The 17583-nt window shown below is 34.4% G+C and overlaps 2 protein-coding genes across 2 annotated transcripts in view; one reads left to right on the top strand and one right to left on the bottom strand.

The window, feature by feature from the left end:
- The window catches only part of LOC112052044 (peptide transporter family 1), a 29205-nt gene extending 13859 nt beyond the window's left edge, over positions 1 to 15346 (top strand). Inside the window, exons 2-13 of the mRNA XM_024091063.2 lie at positions 908 to 986; positions 5484 to 5625; positions 6259 to 6345; positions 6489 to 6763; positions 7143 to 7225; positions 7412 to 7576; positions 9094 to 9219; positions 9602 to 9724; positions 10030 to 10370; positions 12757 to 12976; positions 13848 to 14084; positions 15074 to 15346. Coding sequence (XP_023946831.2) covers positions 908 to 986; positions 5484 to 5625; positions 6259 to 6345; positions 6489 to 6763; positions 7143 to 7225; positions 7412 to 7576; positions 9094 to 9219; positions 9602 to 9724; positions 10030 to 10370; positions 12757 to 12976; positions 13848 to 14084; positions 15074 to 15247 — 2052 coding nt within the window. The 3' untranslated portion in view covers positions 15248 to 15346. The remainder of the gene's footprint in view (positions 1 to 907; positions 987 to 5483; positions 5626 to 6258; positions 6346 to 6488; positions 6764 to 7142; positions 7226 to 7411; positions 7577 to 9093; positions 9220 to 9601; positions 9725 to 10029; positions 10371 to 12756; positions 12977 to 13847; positions 14085 to 15073) is intronic.
- Positions 10631 to 12749, bottom strand: LOC128199720 (esterase E4-like). The gene has a single exon (XM_052890678.1). It carries the CDS (start codon positions 12592 to 12594, stop codon positions 10873 to 10875), a length of 1722 nt encoding a protein of 573 aa, XP_052746638.1. The 5' UTR covers positions 12595 to 12749; the 3' UTR covers positions 10631 to 10872.
- Positions 15347 to 17583: the final 2237 nt, after the last annotated feature.

Below are 17583 nucleotides of genomic sequence, written 5' to 3' on the forward strand. Positions count from 1 at the left end.
GCAACATATTCCGGCAAACAAAATATTTTCATATTTGCTTGCCTTGGGAGTCGGTTTTAGTTTTGAAAACAATTATTATTTTAAGACCAGCTTACCTAACAGACATCCTGCCATAGACTACTTTCTAAGATGCATTTCATATTAAAATAAAATAAAAAAAAAAACAAGAATAATTATAGTCATGGATGGTCAATGATCATGCATGATGCTACTGTCAAATGATGCCACGAATGTCATCTATACATCTATACTATAGCTGGGCAAATTCGTTCGTTACACTATCGATGGTCAGCGCGGGCCGGGAGAGGGGTAGCGATGCCCCGCGCGCACGACTTCATAGCCGCACAATCCTTTCTCAGCCACGTCCGCACGATCTCACAACCGCGCAGTCAATTCCCCCGTCCCCCTTATATCATGGGAGTGTCATTGTCGAACTTGCCAAGCGAAATTGGTTGGTTTTGAGAATCTCCGTTTCATGCGCTGCGTAAGCGGTATAAGTTATACATTGTTATTTTTTTTTCAAAAGTAATAATACTAAAACTACTTAAGTTAACTAGCTACAAAAATTATGTATGAAATTATGAATTGCTCTCTTTTTAAAACTTGCGCCGCCGGTAGCTCTGTGAGGCACCATGCCGCGCGGCTCAGACTTTTACGCTAGTGTTATATTACTGTTCTCTAATTTTGTATGGAAACAGTCACTTCGAATTATGTACTTTTTTTTATTTTATTCTTTACAAGTTCGCCCTTGACTACAATCTCACCTGATGGTAACTAATGATGCAATCTAAGATGGAAGCGGGCTAACTTGTTAGGAGGAGGATGAAAATCCACACCCCTTTCGGTTTTATAACTAGATAAGTATTTGTACTCATTCCATTACATTTTGTAAAGTTTTCTTTTTCAGAAACTACCATATCCGAAGTCAGTGGGGTTTATAGTGACCAATGAGTTCTGCGAAAGATTTTCATATTATGGAATACGAAGTAAGTAGAATTTCACAACTTAGATAAATATTTACGAAATTTTATACATACGATACATATCGTTCGTAAAATAGTTTGTTTAACATTAAATAAATATTTAAGATAATAATTATATTACTAAAATTTTATGTAAACTTGGAGTTAATTAATTCATAATTGCAATCTTGGTAAATATTTATTTTTAGTAGGTATAAATAATCAAGTTTAAAATTAAATTCATAGCTATAAATAATATAAATTATTTTAATTTCTTAGTTTGTTGTGTTACGTATTCACGACTTAACCACTGAAATCATTTTCATAAATTTAAAATAAGTTCTAGTATAGTTCCCGGGTAATAGAAAAACTGAATTTTCTAACTAAGAAAGTTTTTTTTCATTATTCTTTACAAGTTTGCCTTTGACTACAATCTCACCTGCTGGTAAGTGACGATGCAATCTAAGATGGAAGCGGGTTAACTCATTAGGAGTGGGATAAAAATCCACACCCCTTCAGGTTTCTACACGAAGCAATTTACCAGAACGGTAAATCACTTGGCGGTACGTCTTCGACGGTAGGGTGGTAGCCACGGCCGAAGCCCTCCACGAGCCAGATCTGAACCAAGGCCACCGGCCTAGCCAGAAATCGAACCCAGGAACCCCCGTCTTGTAAATCCACCACGCATACCACTGCGCCACGGAGGCCGTCCAAAGTCAGACGTTTTATGTGTTAACCAAGGAATTAGGTACTTCTAGCTTTCACTAAAACAATAATTATTACCGTTATGTGTATGAATTGTGTCACGATTGTTATTATAGTGGCGCGTGCAATACACTCGTGTAGTTCCGTTTAACATTATTACCATCGATATTATTTATATTCAACACGCGCCGCCCGGTTTTAACTTGGATTCTTATTGTAGACTAAGAGCCAGTGACAGCCAGATCTTCGTCATTTTATAAAAGCCAGCTTAATTTCCTACCATATCCAGTGGCATGTACAAAGTTTTTAGCTAGGGTATGTATTATATATAAGCCGTGATAGCCCAGTGGATAAGACCTCTGTCTCCGATTCCGGAGGGTGTGGATTCGAATCCGGTCCAGGGCATGCAACTCCAACTTTTCAGTTGTGTGCATTTTAAGAAATTAAATATCACGTGTCTGAAACGGTGAAGGAAAACATCGTGAGGAAACCTGCATACCAGAGAATTTTCTTAATTCTCTACGTATGTGACGTCTGCTAATCCGCATTGAGCCAGCGTGGTGGACTTTTGGCCTAACCCTTCTCATTCTAAGAGAAGACTCGAGCTCAGCAGTGAGCTGAATATGGGTTGATAATGATGATGATGATGTATTATATGTACAAATTTTACAGAATGGAAAATCCCTTGTCCAACACATAGTCATACTGATTCCTCAGTGTAGGCAGTGCATTTTAGCATCTTTAAAGTACACGCCACTGTCCATAGGTGGAGGGTGGTGGTGGTTTCTTTGGAAGGTAGCAGGTTCCGATCCAGACCCATAACCATTTAAGTATAAAGTGTAATTTTTATATTTTTCTCGGCATAATATGGTAAGTTATATCCCCATTCGGCAGACACGTGGCTTCATGACCACTCTTCGCTAGAGACCCTCAAAGTTTTATATTAAAAAGTACTTTTTTACGGAATATAATTTCTTATTTAAGCCGAGTAAAAATAAAAAATACACTTTGTACTTGAGTTGAGGGCCTGAGTCCTTGAAACATCCTATATACCAAAAAATCACGGTCCAAACTCCATAGTTAGCCACCGTACTTACCTACGATGTGAGCATTAGCTTACAAACTTTCAGCTTTTTTACAATGACGAAGGTCTGGCTGTCGCTGGCTCTTCAGTTATTATTCATCATCATCATTACCAACCCATTTTCGGCTCAGTGCACGAGCATTGAGCACGAGTATCCTCTCCGAATGAGAGGGGTTCGGCCAATAGTCCACTACGCTGGCCCAATCCGGCATCTATTATTAGATGAATACAAAATTGAGACGAAACAAAAACCAACTGATGTGTTATTCTGGATTGTGATTTCGGTAACTTAGTCTAACTGCATGGCTGGTGGTCAATCTATGTGGATCTCGAGGGTGGATCCTGGGTTTGAGCTCTGGGTTGGGCTAGAAAATACTGTTTTTACAAATATTTTTTCCTACAAAATTTTAGTAGAATATCTCAGGCCGGGGTATGGAAGTTAATGGTTGTACACCTACTTAAATAGCCGGTCTCGATCATTACGATTAACATATTTTGGTAACGATTTCGATAGCTTGTAAATCCATATTAGAGCAGCATGGTGGGTCCTAGCCCCATATTCTCCTATAAGGAGGGAGGGAGACCTGGCCTTATAGTGTGTCGTTGGAAAAGATCTTTGACACTGACACTGTCGCTTTGCTTAGAATCCTTCGCTTGTTCGGTATTCAATACCTACTCGCAATCACCAAAAAACAATGTTGCTGCCTTGCATAATTATTACTATGACCGAAAATCAATCATATTAATAAAATAAAATTCCGAGACCATATCTGAGACCTAGTTGCATCAAAATACATTTAATTAATTCAAACACGTGTTCACATAGCGTACGCATGAAATTCAGTTTTATACAAATCCCGCGGGAACCATAGTTTTTTTTGGATAAAAAAAGCGTATTCAATTATGTTGCTCCATAACCAGTCATCTTCCAGTTAAAGCGCCCGTTAATTTTTATTTTACAAAAGCTTAGTTTTTGTTTGGTATCGTAAATAACTATAAGTACTCGAGACAATACAGTTATCTTGAAATCACAGACAGACTTGTTAATTGATTTATATGTATTGATAATCAATGAAAAGTGCGATAGGTACATTTTAATATATACTCCTAGGATTATGGACGCATAAGTCTATGGTTCAAATCCATCATAAATCTCTTTATCTAACGACACTTCATTGTTACAATAAACACTTAAAACATTGTAAGACGTTCATTAAACTATTTAATTAAAATCTGATCTATTAGACAGCCTTAAGTGTCCTCGACAACTAGGACAATGTTTCATAGTGTTAAACTCTATCTCGACTCAGCAGAGTACCTAACTATACAACTACGATTGCTAAGCAGTGATTACTACACTCGATTTCTCTTTTATCTCTTCATCGATACATTTTATAGCACTAACAGACACCCCGATCAAAACCGCAGCACCTGGAGGGGGCCTTCTCCGCAAAGGGTTCATCTTTTAAATAAATGAAAATTAAAAATATATTTAAAACATTTTAAACTACGAGTATATTGCACTTTTAAAATGAAAATACTTAGTACCTAATCAAGTGTTAACTATTAAGAAGAAATAAAAGGCTTTTTTATTTTCATACAGACATTATCTAACAGACGCCCCGAGGTTTCTCCTGTGGGTACACGGGGATGAAATATATGCGACACTGACAATTAGTGCTTTTTTTATTTTTTTTATAGTTCTGTCTGATCTGTCTGTCGCTAAATTGTTTTTAGTACGGAATCCTTGGTCCGCGAGATCGACCAGCACTATGGGCGTTTTTTTTTAAATTTGAGTCACTAACTACATATAGTCCCAAAATTTCGTTTATTCAATAATGATATTTATATAAATAGTTTCAAAATTATCTTTACAGAAATAGTCTTAATAGTCTATTTCAGGTATTAAATGTTACTGACTACTATGAGGACTATACTTGGAATATTATCATCAGTGTTAATTGACTTTTGACTGATGTTCCAATTTTCAACTACATACAAAACAATTATTACCAACTTTAATAACTCTAACACTGAGTTACTTCTGAGAATGTCATAAAATCTACCAAACAATGACTAAAAATTAAAATAATACCATCTTATATAATGGATTTGATACCAAAGCCTATTTAAACTATACCGACTAGACCATAGATTCTCAACCTTATTTTGCCCACCACGTTTGAGTATATTAATTTTTAATTTGAAGCGACCAGAGTCTGGCGTCCTTGAAACATTTAATTAAAATGTTAAAAGAAAATATATTTATTTTTAACTATTTTTGATTAAAGAAATCTACGAATTTACTTTCATTCTTTCGAAATAATATTCATTCTCTCCCAAAAAATGCAACACTATAATGGCGTATTGATGACGTTTTCAATGCAGTAATCGATTTGATGTTTGCTGTCAATTGTGATGTCATAGTTGTTGTATGGGTGCCATCTTGATATAACTCTAAAACTTGGGTTTTTATTTTATTTATTTCTTTATAATTAGATTTATTCACTTAATTAGATTTCAATAAAATCCTTGTAGTTTTTAAATTTTAATGATGCGGGGTACAAGAGTGGACCTGAAATGGAAAATCTCCTTTCTTTGGATCTACTGCCCAGTTGAAAATTTAATACCTTCACTGGGGGTGTTATCGCCTAGGTTAAGAACCTCTGTCCTATAGAAACGAAGTACTGTTTTACTTTAATTTGGTATTATAAAATTTTCGTTTGTTTCAGCGGTACTGTCCCTATACCTACGAGATAAACTGGGTTACTCGGATGACAGCGCTACGGTGATTTACCACGTTTTTGTGATGTTCGCTTATTTCTTTCCACTGATTGGTGCTATGATTGCCGATGGTTGGTTGGGACGATTCAGGTGATTAAATTCTTTTGTTAAATTTCTAAATATATTGGGCTAAATTAATTGTCTCTCAAAATTAAATCACACGAATGAAAATAAGTTTTATGGAGATTTATAATAATGTTGCGTTGAAGATGGATGCAGGCGGCTCAAAACCGTGTTGTTTGGTAGTCCTTTTGAAGCCTTTGTTCAGCAGTGGACGTCCATCGACTGATAATGACGATGAAGATAAATGTTGCGATTGTAACATATTGCTTAGGATTCGCGCACCGGCAAATATCGGTGCATTACCATGAGAGCTTAGGAGCACGCAGAAGTTCAGAAATAAAGTTCACGCAGAAGGAATGCAAGAGGTGGAATGACTCTTTAAGCCATGTTTAAGCCTTGTGAGACTAGGACCTTGACCTTGAGTTTCGTCCTAATTCCCCCCGTTATCATGACTGGAACTTACAACCAGATGATACATGAAACCGGGGACCTCAAACTTACGTCCTCCGAATCGAGGGTCATATCCACTGGGCACTCCGCTTTTACATGACAGTTTCTGTTTATCACTTTACAAACATATTACATATTAAACAAACTGCCAATAATATAAAAAGTTCGAGACTAAGTATATTATTTTATGGTTTTACGTATTGTTTTCAGGACAATATTTTACCTGTCCTTGGTATATGCGGCGGGAAGCGTCCTTTTATCCGTTACTGCAATGCCGCCCCTCAACTTACCGCCATTGTAAGTATACTACTATGTACAAAGTGTAGATAGTGGGTCTCAGAAATCAACACTATCGAGGTATCCAATGACCAAAAAGTATTGTTTCGTAGGTCAATCTAAGCAATGTCCTAAAAAATAAACAAGAATCACATAAATTTCAGGGGCTTCACAATCCTGGCTCTATTGCTGATTGCTTTTGGAACTGGAGGAATCAAGCCCTGTGTTTCCGCGTTCGGTGGAGACCAGTTTAAATTGCCAGAACAAGCGAAATACTTGGGATACTTCTTCTCACTTTTCTACTTCTCAATCAACGCGGGTAGTTTGATATCTACATTCCTAACACCAATATTGAGAGCTGATGTTAAATGTTTTGGCGAGAATAGTTGCTACTCTCTAGCATTTGGCGTTCCCGGGATCCTCATGTGTATTTCCATCAGTAAGTGATTACCTAATTATTTATTTTCTTTTTATTTGCTTATTTGGTTCTTCTACCAACAGACGTACAAATATTAATCTTAGAGCACAAAGATAAAATGCAATTCTTTTTAAAGGTAAACACCGCATGCAACTGTCTAAATCTAAAGTTTAAAATGTATTTGCAATACTAATATTTTAAATCATGAGTGATGAGGAAATCTACAATTACGATAATCATTTCTATATCTTTAACAAATAACTGCTATTATGAACTGCAAAGTTTTTTTCCTTTATAACTATTTAGTGTTGAAGAATTTACCTTGAAAGTAAATTGTGGGTATACTATACTTAATATACTTTAAGAATATTCGTAATTGTATACGATTCTGTTATTTCAGTTTTCTTTGTGGCTGGAAAAAGGTTGTACATTATAAAAAATCCATCTGGCAATATTTTGGGAAAAGTCTCGACTTGTATTAGCGTGAGTATTTATGTTTAAAATAATTTGTTTAGTTTAAATTTTATTGTATGTTTTAATATGTAATTTTATTGGAATTGTTTTATCTGATCTGATTTATAATGTCATACTTTGTCTACATGCATGACTATATACTTCTATTTAGTACTACATCGTACATATCAATAATAATATGTATTTTATAAATAGCACGCTATAATGACCTCCTGCAAGTCAAAGCAGAAAAGGGAGCACTGGTTGGACCATGCTGATGACAAGTACGACAAAAGTCTGATTGAAGATATTAAATCTCTTTTAAGAGTGCTAGTACTGTTTTTACCATTACCAGTATTTTGGGCTCTATTTGATCAACAAGTAAGTATAACTAAATTAGTTAGTAATTAGTACATCGTCTACAGAGATGTGATTTATTTGAAATACTTCTATTTAAAATGCAAATACAAAATGCAAAATACCTATTTTGTATTTTGCATTTAAATGGTTTTTAGTAAAAAGCATTTTGTATTTTATTTGAAATACCTTATGAATTGTATTTTGTATTTTTAATATTCATTTCAAAATGCAAAATACTTTGTAATTAAGTTTAGCCAATATTAACAGTCAAACAAAACGAAATAAACAAATGACGCTTGTATTGCCAATTTGACCAATAGAGGCGCCTGCTAGCCATGTGCGTTCTTTTTAGGGTTCCGTAGTCCACAAGGAACCCTTATAGTTTCGCTATGTCCGTCTGTCTGTCCGTCCGTCCGTCCGCGGCTTAGCGCAGTGACTTTAATTACTAGAAATCTGTAAATTAGCATGAGTGTGTATATTAAAATGTAAACAAAGTCGTATAATAAAATCTTGAATAATAATTTTTTTAGGTTAAAATTATTAATTAAAAATATATTATGAGTTAATTAAAAAGGTAAAGCTGTAAATAAAATAAGATATCTCAGAGTCTGTTAAAACTAGAAAGCTGAAATTTGGTTATATTAATTACGACTATAGAAGTATAAGATAGTAAATAGAAAATTGGAAAAAAAGTTGTTTTTGGGGTTCTTTCCTACATAAAGTGAGGTTGAATTTTTTATCTTCTATCACATGGTGTGGGGCACCATTATCGGTATTTTTGTGCATTATATAAGGAATTAAACTGCTCATGTAATCTACGGAACTCTACTCTGCGCGTGGCCCGACACGCGCTTGGCTGGTTTTTTGTTTTTTTCTTCGTTGGTCAATGTGCGCGCCTTTAGTCTTGACGAGATGACGAACGTTTTTGTTCGGCTCGGCATTGTGTCTCTATTGCTCATGATAAATACAAATTATCTGTGATTTGGTCAAAAGGTACCTATTTTATTTTGAAAAAGTATTTTGAAAATACCTATTTTGCATTTAGCATTTAAAATACCAAACGCAAACCTATTTGGTATTTTGCATTTGAAATAGTAAATCTCAAAAGTATTTTGCATTTTGTATTTAAATGCTTTTTTAAAACCATTTTGTACATCTCTGATCGTCTATATGAGGTGTATCAATCCATCCTAATAATCCTATCTATCGCCCTCCAAGAGCTGCTATATTCGTCGGAACTTTTATTTTCATGTATGTTTCCCGAATACTCGAAGATGCCTGGACTGATATTTTAAAGGGTCATATTTTTTCATACTTTCCAGATAGTTCCACAGAATTTTCACAAATGCGTATTATGTGGTTTTATCATCACAAAAAAATAGAGGGTACTCGTTAGGAGATTTTATTTTTTATGGTGAATGGTGTCATTTACTCGTATAATTATTTAAAAAAAAAAACCACTAAAAACATTTTTTAAAACGAGTGAGAAAAGTAAAATAATATATATTTCATATTTTAAGCTCTAATAATATTTCTAGGGTTCAAGATGGACTTTCCAAGCCGATAGAATGGAACAAGATATAGGAAGTTGGACGTTGAAAGCTGATCAGATGCAAGTTATCAACCCATTTTTAATTTTAGTTTTCATTCCACTTTTTGAAGTGGTAAGTTGCAGATAATTATTTCGTTACTTCTTTATATTTAGTAAGCTTGAAAATTGTATAATCTTTTATAATATTTATAATGTGGTGACCCCTGGGACACAGAGTAGCAGTGCCAAAAACAATCTCCAAACTATTACAACGTTAGTTGTCTCGACCTGGGCTTGTACATTTGTTTTCTGTGACCTGGAACAGAAGCGCTGGCTCATATTACGCGCAAAGGATCAGTTAGAATGTCCAACGCGGAAATGCAACCAATATTCTTGTCACACATGGGCATACTTTGTATAGTTATTAGGATAACTTAGCTTAAGTTTTCTATTATATTCTGTCTCAATAAAAAAAGAAATTTAATTTATTTAAACTATCTACCTTTTTGTTGTAGGCTATTTATCCTTTCATGACATATTGCAAGTTGATTAAGAAACCTTTGCATAAAATGATCTGGGGAGGAACTTTAGCCGCATGCGCATTCATAACATCAGGAATCGTCGAACTTAATCTCTTGGTATGTAAAATTTTATCCTAGCTATTACTAGGTTCTTAACTTAATAAATAATTTGATTTAGGACAATTATACATCAAATAGAGTTTTAATAAAAATGAAATAATAAAAATACATTTTTTAATTTAGCACTACCAGTTTTTTTTTTAAATTTTTTCAAAATTATTTTTTCTTTAAAAAATGTTTGGCATTGTGAAGGTTTAAAGTTTTGGGGTTATTTTGGTATTATATGTCTGATATTAAATTACTCAAAAGAATATTTTTTTTAAAATGTCAATGAATTTTATCACAAGTTTTGAAATTTTCAGCCAACATATGGTACGCCAGTAGCAAATGGGTTGGCCCAACTGAGAGTATACAATGGACACAATTGCAACTTTACTTTGAATATTTATAACCCCCATGACAATACTACACTGAACGCGACAGTTGGACCTTTAGGAGTGTATGAAAAACTAGATATAGTAGCTGATCAATTGATTGAAATGCCATATACTTTGCAAGGATCTGACAATTCTTGTGAAAATATCACATTCAATGGAAATTTCCATATGTTGGAGAAAACAGCGAATTCTTATTTCATCAACGAAGACAATGTCTATAGCTTTATCGACAATAACAACAAACCCATTGATGGGGTTCGTGTGAGGTACGTAAATGAATTCATATAATGTAAATCGTGTGTCGGTTCTATTATATACAATATACCTACATATTACAGTAGGTGGCTAATACCGTTATATGTGAGTAACAGAAACTGTACGTCGACTCTTAGACTAAATTCAGAAAACTATTGAAAATAAATTGACAATATTTTATAGTGTACTACTGTCAATGACTTTTTAGGGAATTTTTCGTTATTATCGTATGACTTACATATAAAAATAGGTGTCGTATTTTGCGATGCTGTTACCGATTTAGTATTTTAAAAAGTTAATAAAATACTAAATCGGTAACAGTATTGCAAAATACGACACCTATTTTTATATGTAAGTTTCACGTCAAGCGGTTAAAACATTTTGGAGCGATATATGGAAAAACAAACATACATTTCTTTTTGTATCATACTAATTAAAATTAAAGAAAAAACATTTATATTAAATTATAAAATTATTATTATGCATAATTAATGAAATATGACGGGGATATTTTTACAATTCATCCTTACGGGTATTCATTAAATTCTGACAATTTTTCAGTTCATAATACTTGTAATAGATTTTTTCCCAAAATTTAAACATTTTTCTTTCACTTTTAGAGTTGATTAATCTGTTATTAATAGCAAATTCAAATACATTGTCTCTTTTTAAAGACATCGGAGGCCAGGTAATATTACCATAATTATTTATCGAGGTCGGTTCACCAGATTTGGCAAAATTTGCCCACATTTGCGAAATTTGTTCGATAAAAATTCTGTCTTTATGATATTTATTTTCCTTTAACTTTACGTAAGATTCCCAATAAGGATCACATTTAAGAATGTAACATATTTCATCTCCTTGCGCCGCACCTTTGACTCTAATGTTAGAACCGGCTAAGGAAGTTGATTTGACCGCGTTAAGTTGCCCCACATAGTTAAATTTGTAAACATAAATTTCGCCTCCTACACTTAGAACAGTATTTATAAATTTATATATAGGGTATTTACGTAAGTCAGACACATATTTTAAAAAGTCGTGTATAGAATTTTCGCTAAGTCCACTCTTAAAGTACCAATTTTTTATTTCGTTTGAAATGCTCTTATAAATTTCAGACGAGTATTCATATTTACAACCATCTTCAAAAGGTACCATAAATTTAAATAGTGAATGATACATTTTTAAATAATGGGTATTTTGAATAAAAGGAATCAATTCAGATATGCTTTCTTGACTTGTGAACCCTATGAGTATAGGTATTTTACTAAAATTCACATTTCTTAAAGTTGCATTGTATTTATCTAAAGATAATAATGACTTCCATGATTTTGTTTCGAGTATTGGTGCAAAAGGAATAATAGGTCGTTGAAAATTCGTTATATCTCTACTATTATAAATCTTCTGAGATGCCTGAATAATATATTTTGTAGAAGCGTTTTTCAAATCTTTAACACCCATTTTCTTTATTTCTTCTTCCAATCTTTGTTTCTCAGTTTCTTCTTCTGTCTGGAATAGCGATGGAGAGAATATTGAACCGCTTTGTAAGATCATTTTTGTGAATAAATTTTTATATTTGGTCACCAATATCAAGGAAAGCAAAGTGCTGGCAGAGCCACTTCCCATTACAGTTATTTTATTTTTGTCTCCACCAAAGTTCTGAATATTTGTTTTGATCCACTTGAGGCCCAGAATGATGTCTTTAAGACCCATGTTTGAATTTGAGTCACTTTGATTTAGTTTCAAAAAACCAAAAGCACCTAATCTGTGTGTAAGAGAAATGAATATTACATCATTATCAATCAGAAAGTCCCCACCGTGTATATGACTGAAACTAGAAGTGAAAGCATAGCCGTGAATCCAAACGATCACTGCTTTTAATATTGGCTTTACTTCTTGCGGTAAATATGGTGTGTAAATATTTAAATACAAACAGTTTTCGAACCCGTATTGTCCGTGTTTATGCACAATATGAGCTTGAGCACACGCACCACGGAACTCTGTGGTAGCATCTAGAGGTTGTTTCCATATTTTGGGAGGCTTAGGATCCTTAAACCTTAATTTTCCTATAGGGGCTTGAGCATACGGTACGCCATAAAATGAATAGTAACTTTTTCTATTAAAGACAGTTGCTTCTTTATTTCCTAATAAAACTCCCTGTTCAACCCTTACTTTCACATGGGCTTTGATATTGTTTAGTAGAAAATATAAAATTACAAAGGATTTTTTAAACGTCATTTCTGCTTTACCTACAACGCTGTAATAAAGTCTTATCGGATTTTAATTTGTCCACACATTCCAATGTTTACCATTTCCATTGATAAAAAGAATCTACTAACTGTTGTTAAATGTTGCGTATGGATATTAAATGTTAATGCCGAGTTTTCATCACCATTTCAGATTTTTATCAAATGTAATCACTTCGACAACCATTTCTCTGCATGATAGTAAAAAGAACAGAACAAAATTATCAATGACTACTGATGATACATCACAAAAAAGTATTGAGAAAGGAAAATATGACGTAATAATAAACGATATTGTATTAATAAAAGATTTCAAGTTTATGGCTGGTGCTGTTTACACAATAAACGTATTGGAAGAAAATAACGGAAATTATGTATGTATTACAAATAATTATTTGATATACCTTGATACTGTGATTATGTTTTACCTACAACGGTACGGAGTTTACCCATCAGGTAGACTGACGACATCAAGCGAGTCCTAGGATTTGCTGGATGCAGACGGTTTGGGATCGTAATGTTTGGAAGTCTCTACAAAATGTCTAAGTCCTGTAGTGGACGTCCATCGGCTGATATGATGATGATGATGGTACGGAGATTAGTATATGCGTATTGGGGTCAAAGATGTTTATGCAGACCAATATCGCTAATGATTTCCAAAATCACTAGTCCGATTTCATAGTAATATTTACACGAACCGTCTAATTATTATTTCCAGCTTTGATCGTTAATTTCAACTTATTTTATCAGCATCATACTTATCTAATCAATATATCTTGAGACTTGGTCGCTAACTATGGGCCTCATAAGAAGGCTCCAGAGTCACACCGCGGGCGATGGAACGAGCTATGTTAGGAGTATCTCTGCCTGATCGAATCAGAAATGAGGAGATCCGCAGAAGAACCAAAGTCACCGACATAGCTCAAAGAGTAACGAAGCTGAAGTGGCAATGGGCGGGACACATAGTACGAAGAGCCGATGGACGTTGGGGTCCCAAAGTGCTGGAATGGCAACCCCGCACTAGTAAGCGCAGTGTTGGTTGACCCCCACCAGGTGGACTGACGACATCAAGCGAGTCGCAGGGATTCGCTGGATGCAGGTGGCTCAGTATCGTGATGTTTGGAAGTCCCTACATAAGGCCTATGTCCTGCAGTGGATACCCATCGGCTGATATGATGAATCAATATATCTCTTCAGAATAGAGTTGTCACTCACCTTAATAAATCCTTAAATTGTTTTTTATAGATGACGAATGCGATCACGATTACACCACCGAATAGTGTACATATATTGTGGCTGATACCTCAGTATGTGCTGCTGACGATGGGAGAAGTTATGTTCTCGGTAACTGGGCTTGAGTTTTCGTTTACCCAGGCTCCAGCCAGCATGAAATCAGTATTAACATCGGTGTGGCTACTTACGGTTGCCTTTGGTAATCTTATTGTAGTATTCATCGTTGAAGGAAACTTTTTGGATGCACAAGTAAGTGATTTACCTTTCTTACAATTAATTTTTAGCTGGCGGGTATAATCGGATGCAATCATTATGATGGCTTCGAAATGAGCTGCGATAACGTCAAGCCGCGAGAGGCGACGACAGCGGGTGGATGTATAGCGCTCGCGGAGTGATGCTCTTCCGCCGCCCCATTACGTTGCGGCTGACACCTAAAATTTTGTATTGTGCAGCTTAACGGAATACTTCGGAAAACGTCATAAATATTGCTTCCAACTATACTTTTCTATCACATAATATAAAACAAAGTCGCTCCCTACGTTTGTACGACGCTATGCTGCTATTTTCAACAAGATGCGTTACAAGAAGAAGTTACGTGTAGTACCTATAGAAAAAAGTCATTATTCAGGGGTTTCAAAAGTCGCAGGCATTCGCTAGTATTACATAAATATAGTGAACGTTATATTCAGTGCTTGTAAACATTCTACTACATTTCTGGGTTAAATTCCACTATAGTGACAGTGAATACTTTTACTTAAATTCCAGTCTAACTATATTTTAATTCATACATTACTAAAATATAGTTAGACTGACTGATAAAATTTTGACGGCCTCTGTGGCGCAGTGGTATATGCGGTGGATTTAAAAAACGGAGGTCCTGGGTTCGATCCCCGGCTGGGCCGATTGAGGTTTTCTTAATTGGCCAAAGTCTGGCTGATAGGATGCTTCGGCCGTAGCTAGTTACTGCCCTACCGACAAAGACGTACCGCCAAGTGATTTAGCGTTCCGGTACGATGTCGTGTAGAAACCGAAAGGAGTGTGGATGTCATCCTACTCCTTAGCCCGTTTCCATCTTAGATTACATTATCACTTGTCATCAGGTGAGATTGTAGCCAATTGCTTACTTGTAGAGAATAATAAAAAATACTAGATTTCATTAATAAGTTTTGTACGTAAAATTAAAAATTGCAGAGTTTTACTTATAATACTAAGCCGTTGTTTTTTTTTTTTACTTTCAGTGGAAGGAGTTTTTCTTATTCGCTGGGTTGATGTTACTCGACATGTTCGTATTCATGCTCATGGCGTTTAGATATAAATATGTAGAGTTAAAGTCAAGTGAAGAAAACTTAGCCGTTGAGGAGATCAAACTGCCCGATAAAAAACCCAGCTTACCGCCAACTGAGAATAATTAGTAGTTACGTTTCTTAATTTCAATAAAATAAGTTTAAATGTTAATTGTAGATATTATAATTTATTGTGTTGCTAATTAAATTATCAAATTATTTTAATAATGCCAAGAGTTTTATTTTTACTATGTAAATAAAAGGAATAATTGGAAGAACGACCACTGTCAGTTTTGGTAAATTTCATTATTCAGATAACAAAGAAAGTTTAACAATCAATACCGCTTGACTAAAAGGCGCTTTTTTTAGTGTGATTAAGTTTGTTGCATCATTACAATAAAACCATAGATATAAATTATTACATACATTTAAATTTTTTCTTACATTGATTGTTCTTCCAAATGACTCTTCTAACTTCTTATTGTAAACTCAAATAATCAATTGAACTTTCGCTTACGCCACAACAGATCTATATAAGTTGAAAGGCGTAGGTAACATAGTCAATATACCAGGGCCTGTAGCCATGTGACACGTCGATCCTCTTTCTACAAACGCTTAGAAAACCAACCAAATGTATGGGTATGACAGATCCGTTCGACAACTTGATCACATGACCTGTCAATAGTAAATGTCATTCCCTTACATTTTTTAATTTTCGAAGCGTTAGCGTTTGTAGAAAGAAAATCGATCGGCTGTAGGCCCTGATTTGTTTTGAACTTCAATATTATAATCGCGAAAGATTGTATGGATGTTTGTTAGTATAATGCCGCCACCGATTTGTCTGAAATTTGAAATGTAGATAGAATGCCCTGGTTTACATATATAGGTTACTTTTTATCTCGGAAAAACACTTGGTTTTTACGAGATTTGCGGAAAACAGAATTCCATGCGGACGAAGTCGCGGGCGTCTGCTAGTATGTTTATAACATATTCACGCATTATTGTTATTTATCTATGAATATCAAATTCAAAATAAAGTCAAAGTCAAAGTCAAAATTCATTTATTTCAAATAGGCTTAGTTTACAAGATCTTTTGAAACGTCAGGTAATAATATTAAACTTAAGATAATGGTGATAATAATTATTCGAAAACTTAAAATTAAAGTTACGAGGGTTCCAAACGCGTATAAGTTAATATAATTGAAATAAATGATCAAAGCAATGTATTATTTACCTATGCAGGAAGTTATTACGTAAATACATATTTGTACAAACATACAAACTACACTCATACGCTGCACTCAAAACGTCCAATCTGTTTAGTTAAATGGCGTGAACACATTAGACAATTAGTTTTGGATAATTTGTGTGTTGTTCCCATAGGAGCCGAACGCCGACGGGTCACAAGTTTACTGGAGGGATGAGCCGTGTGACGTCGGTTAACCCTCCATGTTTCGGTTTGTTTTTTATGAGTACAGTGCCCCTCAACTATAGTATTTTTTTTAATGACAAGTTAACCCTTGGCTGCGATCTTACCTGATGTTAAGTGATGATGCATTTTAAGATGGAAGCGGGTTCACTTGGATGTGGTATAAGTTTATTCTGCCCATATTTCTGACGGCATCGTACCGGAACGCTAAATTGCTTGGCAGTACATCTTTGCTGATAGAGTTACCACTCTTAATAGCCACGGCCGACGCCTACCATCAGACCGAATTGTATATTCTGTTAATTATCCGACTATTGCAGTATATATTTGTCTAATTTTAGGTAATACTATAAAATATTATTAGAATAACAACATGGTGTCATTATAAGTACACATATCAGTTGCGGGATGGCTTAGGGATTTAATAATAATTATTTTTACGCAGTCAGGTTAGATAGGTATTTTATTAATAAATTTTCTTAGCATTAGCAATATGTGTGAATATTAGAAAAATAACATGAATTTATTTAAAAAAATTGTTTAATTTAGAATTAAAATCCTCACCCACTTGTCATATTTTTTTAACATATTAAATTTGATTTAAAAGCCTTTTCATCCAATAAATAAAAACGAGAAGATTTTCAAAATCAGTTCAGCAGATCCAGATATTACACCCCAATACCACAATCTTTACCTCTTTATAATATTATCTAAAAATCTAGAATAGAATGCATTTGCTTATCAAGCATTTCCATTAAATTTCTCTAAAATCAGTCAATAGTAAGAAATTTGTATAACATTAGTTTTATTGTAAAAATCACAAGCTAACAAAGTTTTAGAACCACTGGCCTGCAGCAAAGCTGATGGGTCTGCAGACGACTTGTTAATAATTGCGTATAATAAATGCTTAAATACAACAAACAGAGAGACAAATACGGGCTAGGGTGTGCAAATAATAGGAGCTATTCGGTTTCCGGGCCATTGACAATGATGTTATGGTTTGTATGAGCTTAAAGATTTTGTGATTTGCATTGAC

Source organism: Bicyclus anynana, chromosome Z (assembly GCF_947172395.1).
Source record: "Bicyclus anynana chromosome Z, ilBicAnyn1.1, whole genome shotgun sequence".
Lineage (NCBI taxonomy): Eukaryota > Metazoa > Arthropoda > Insecta > Lepidoptera > Nymphalidae > Bicyclus > Bicyclus anynana.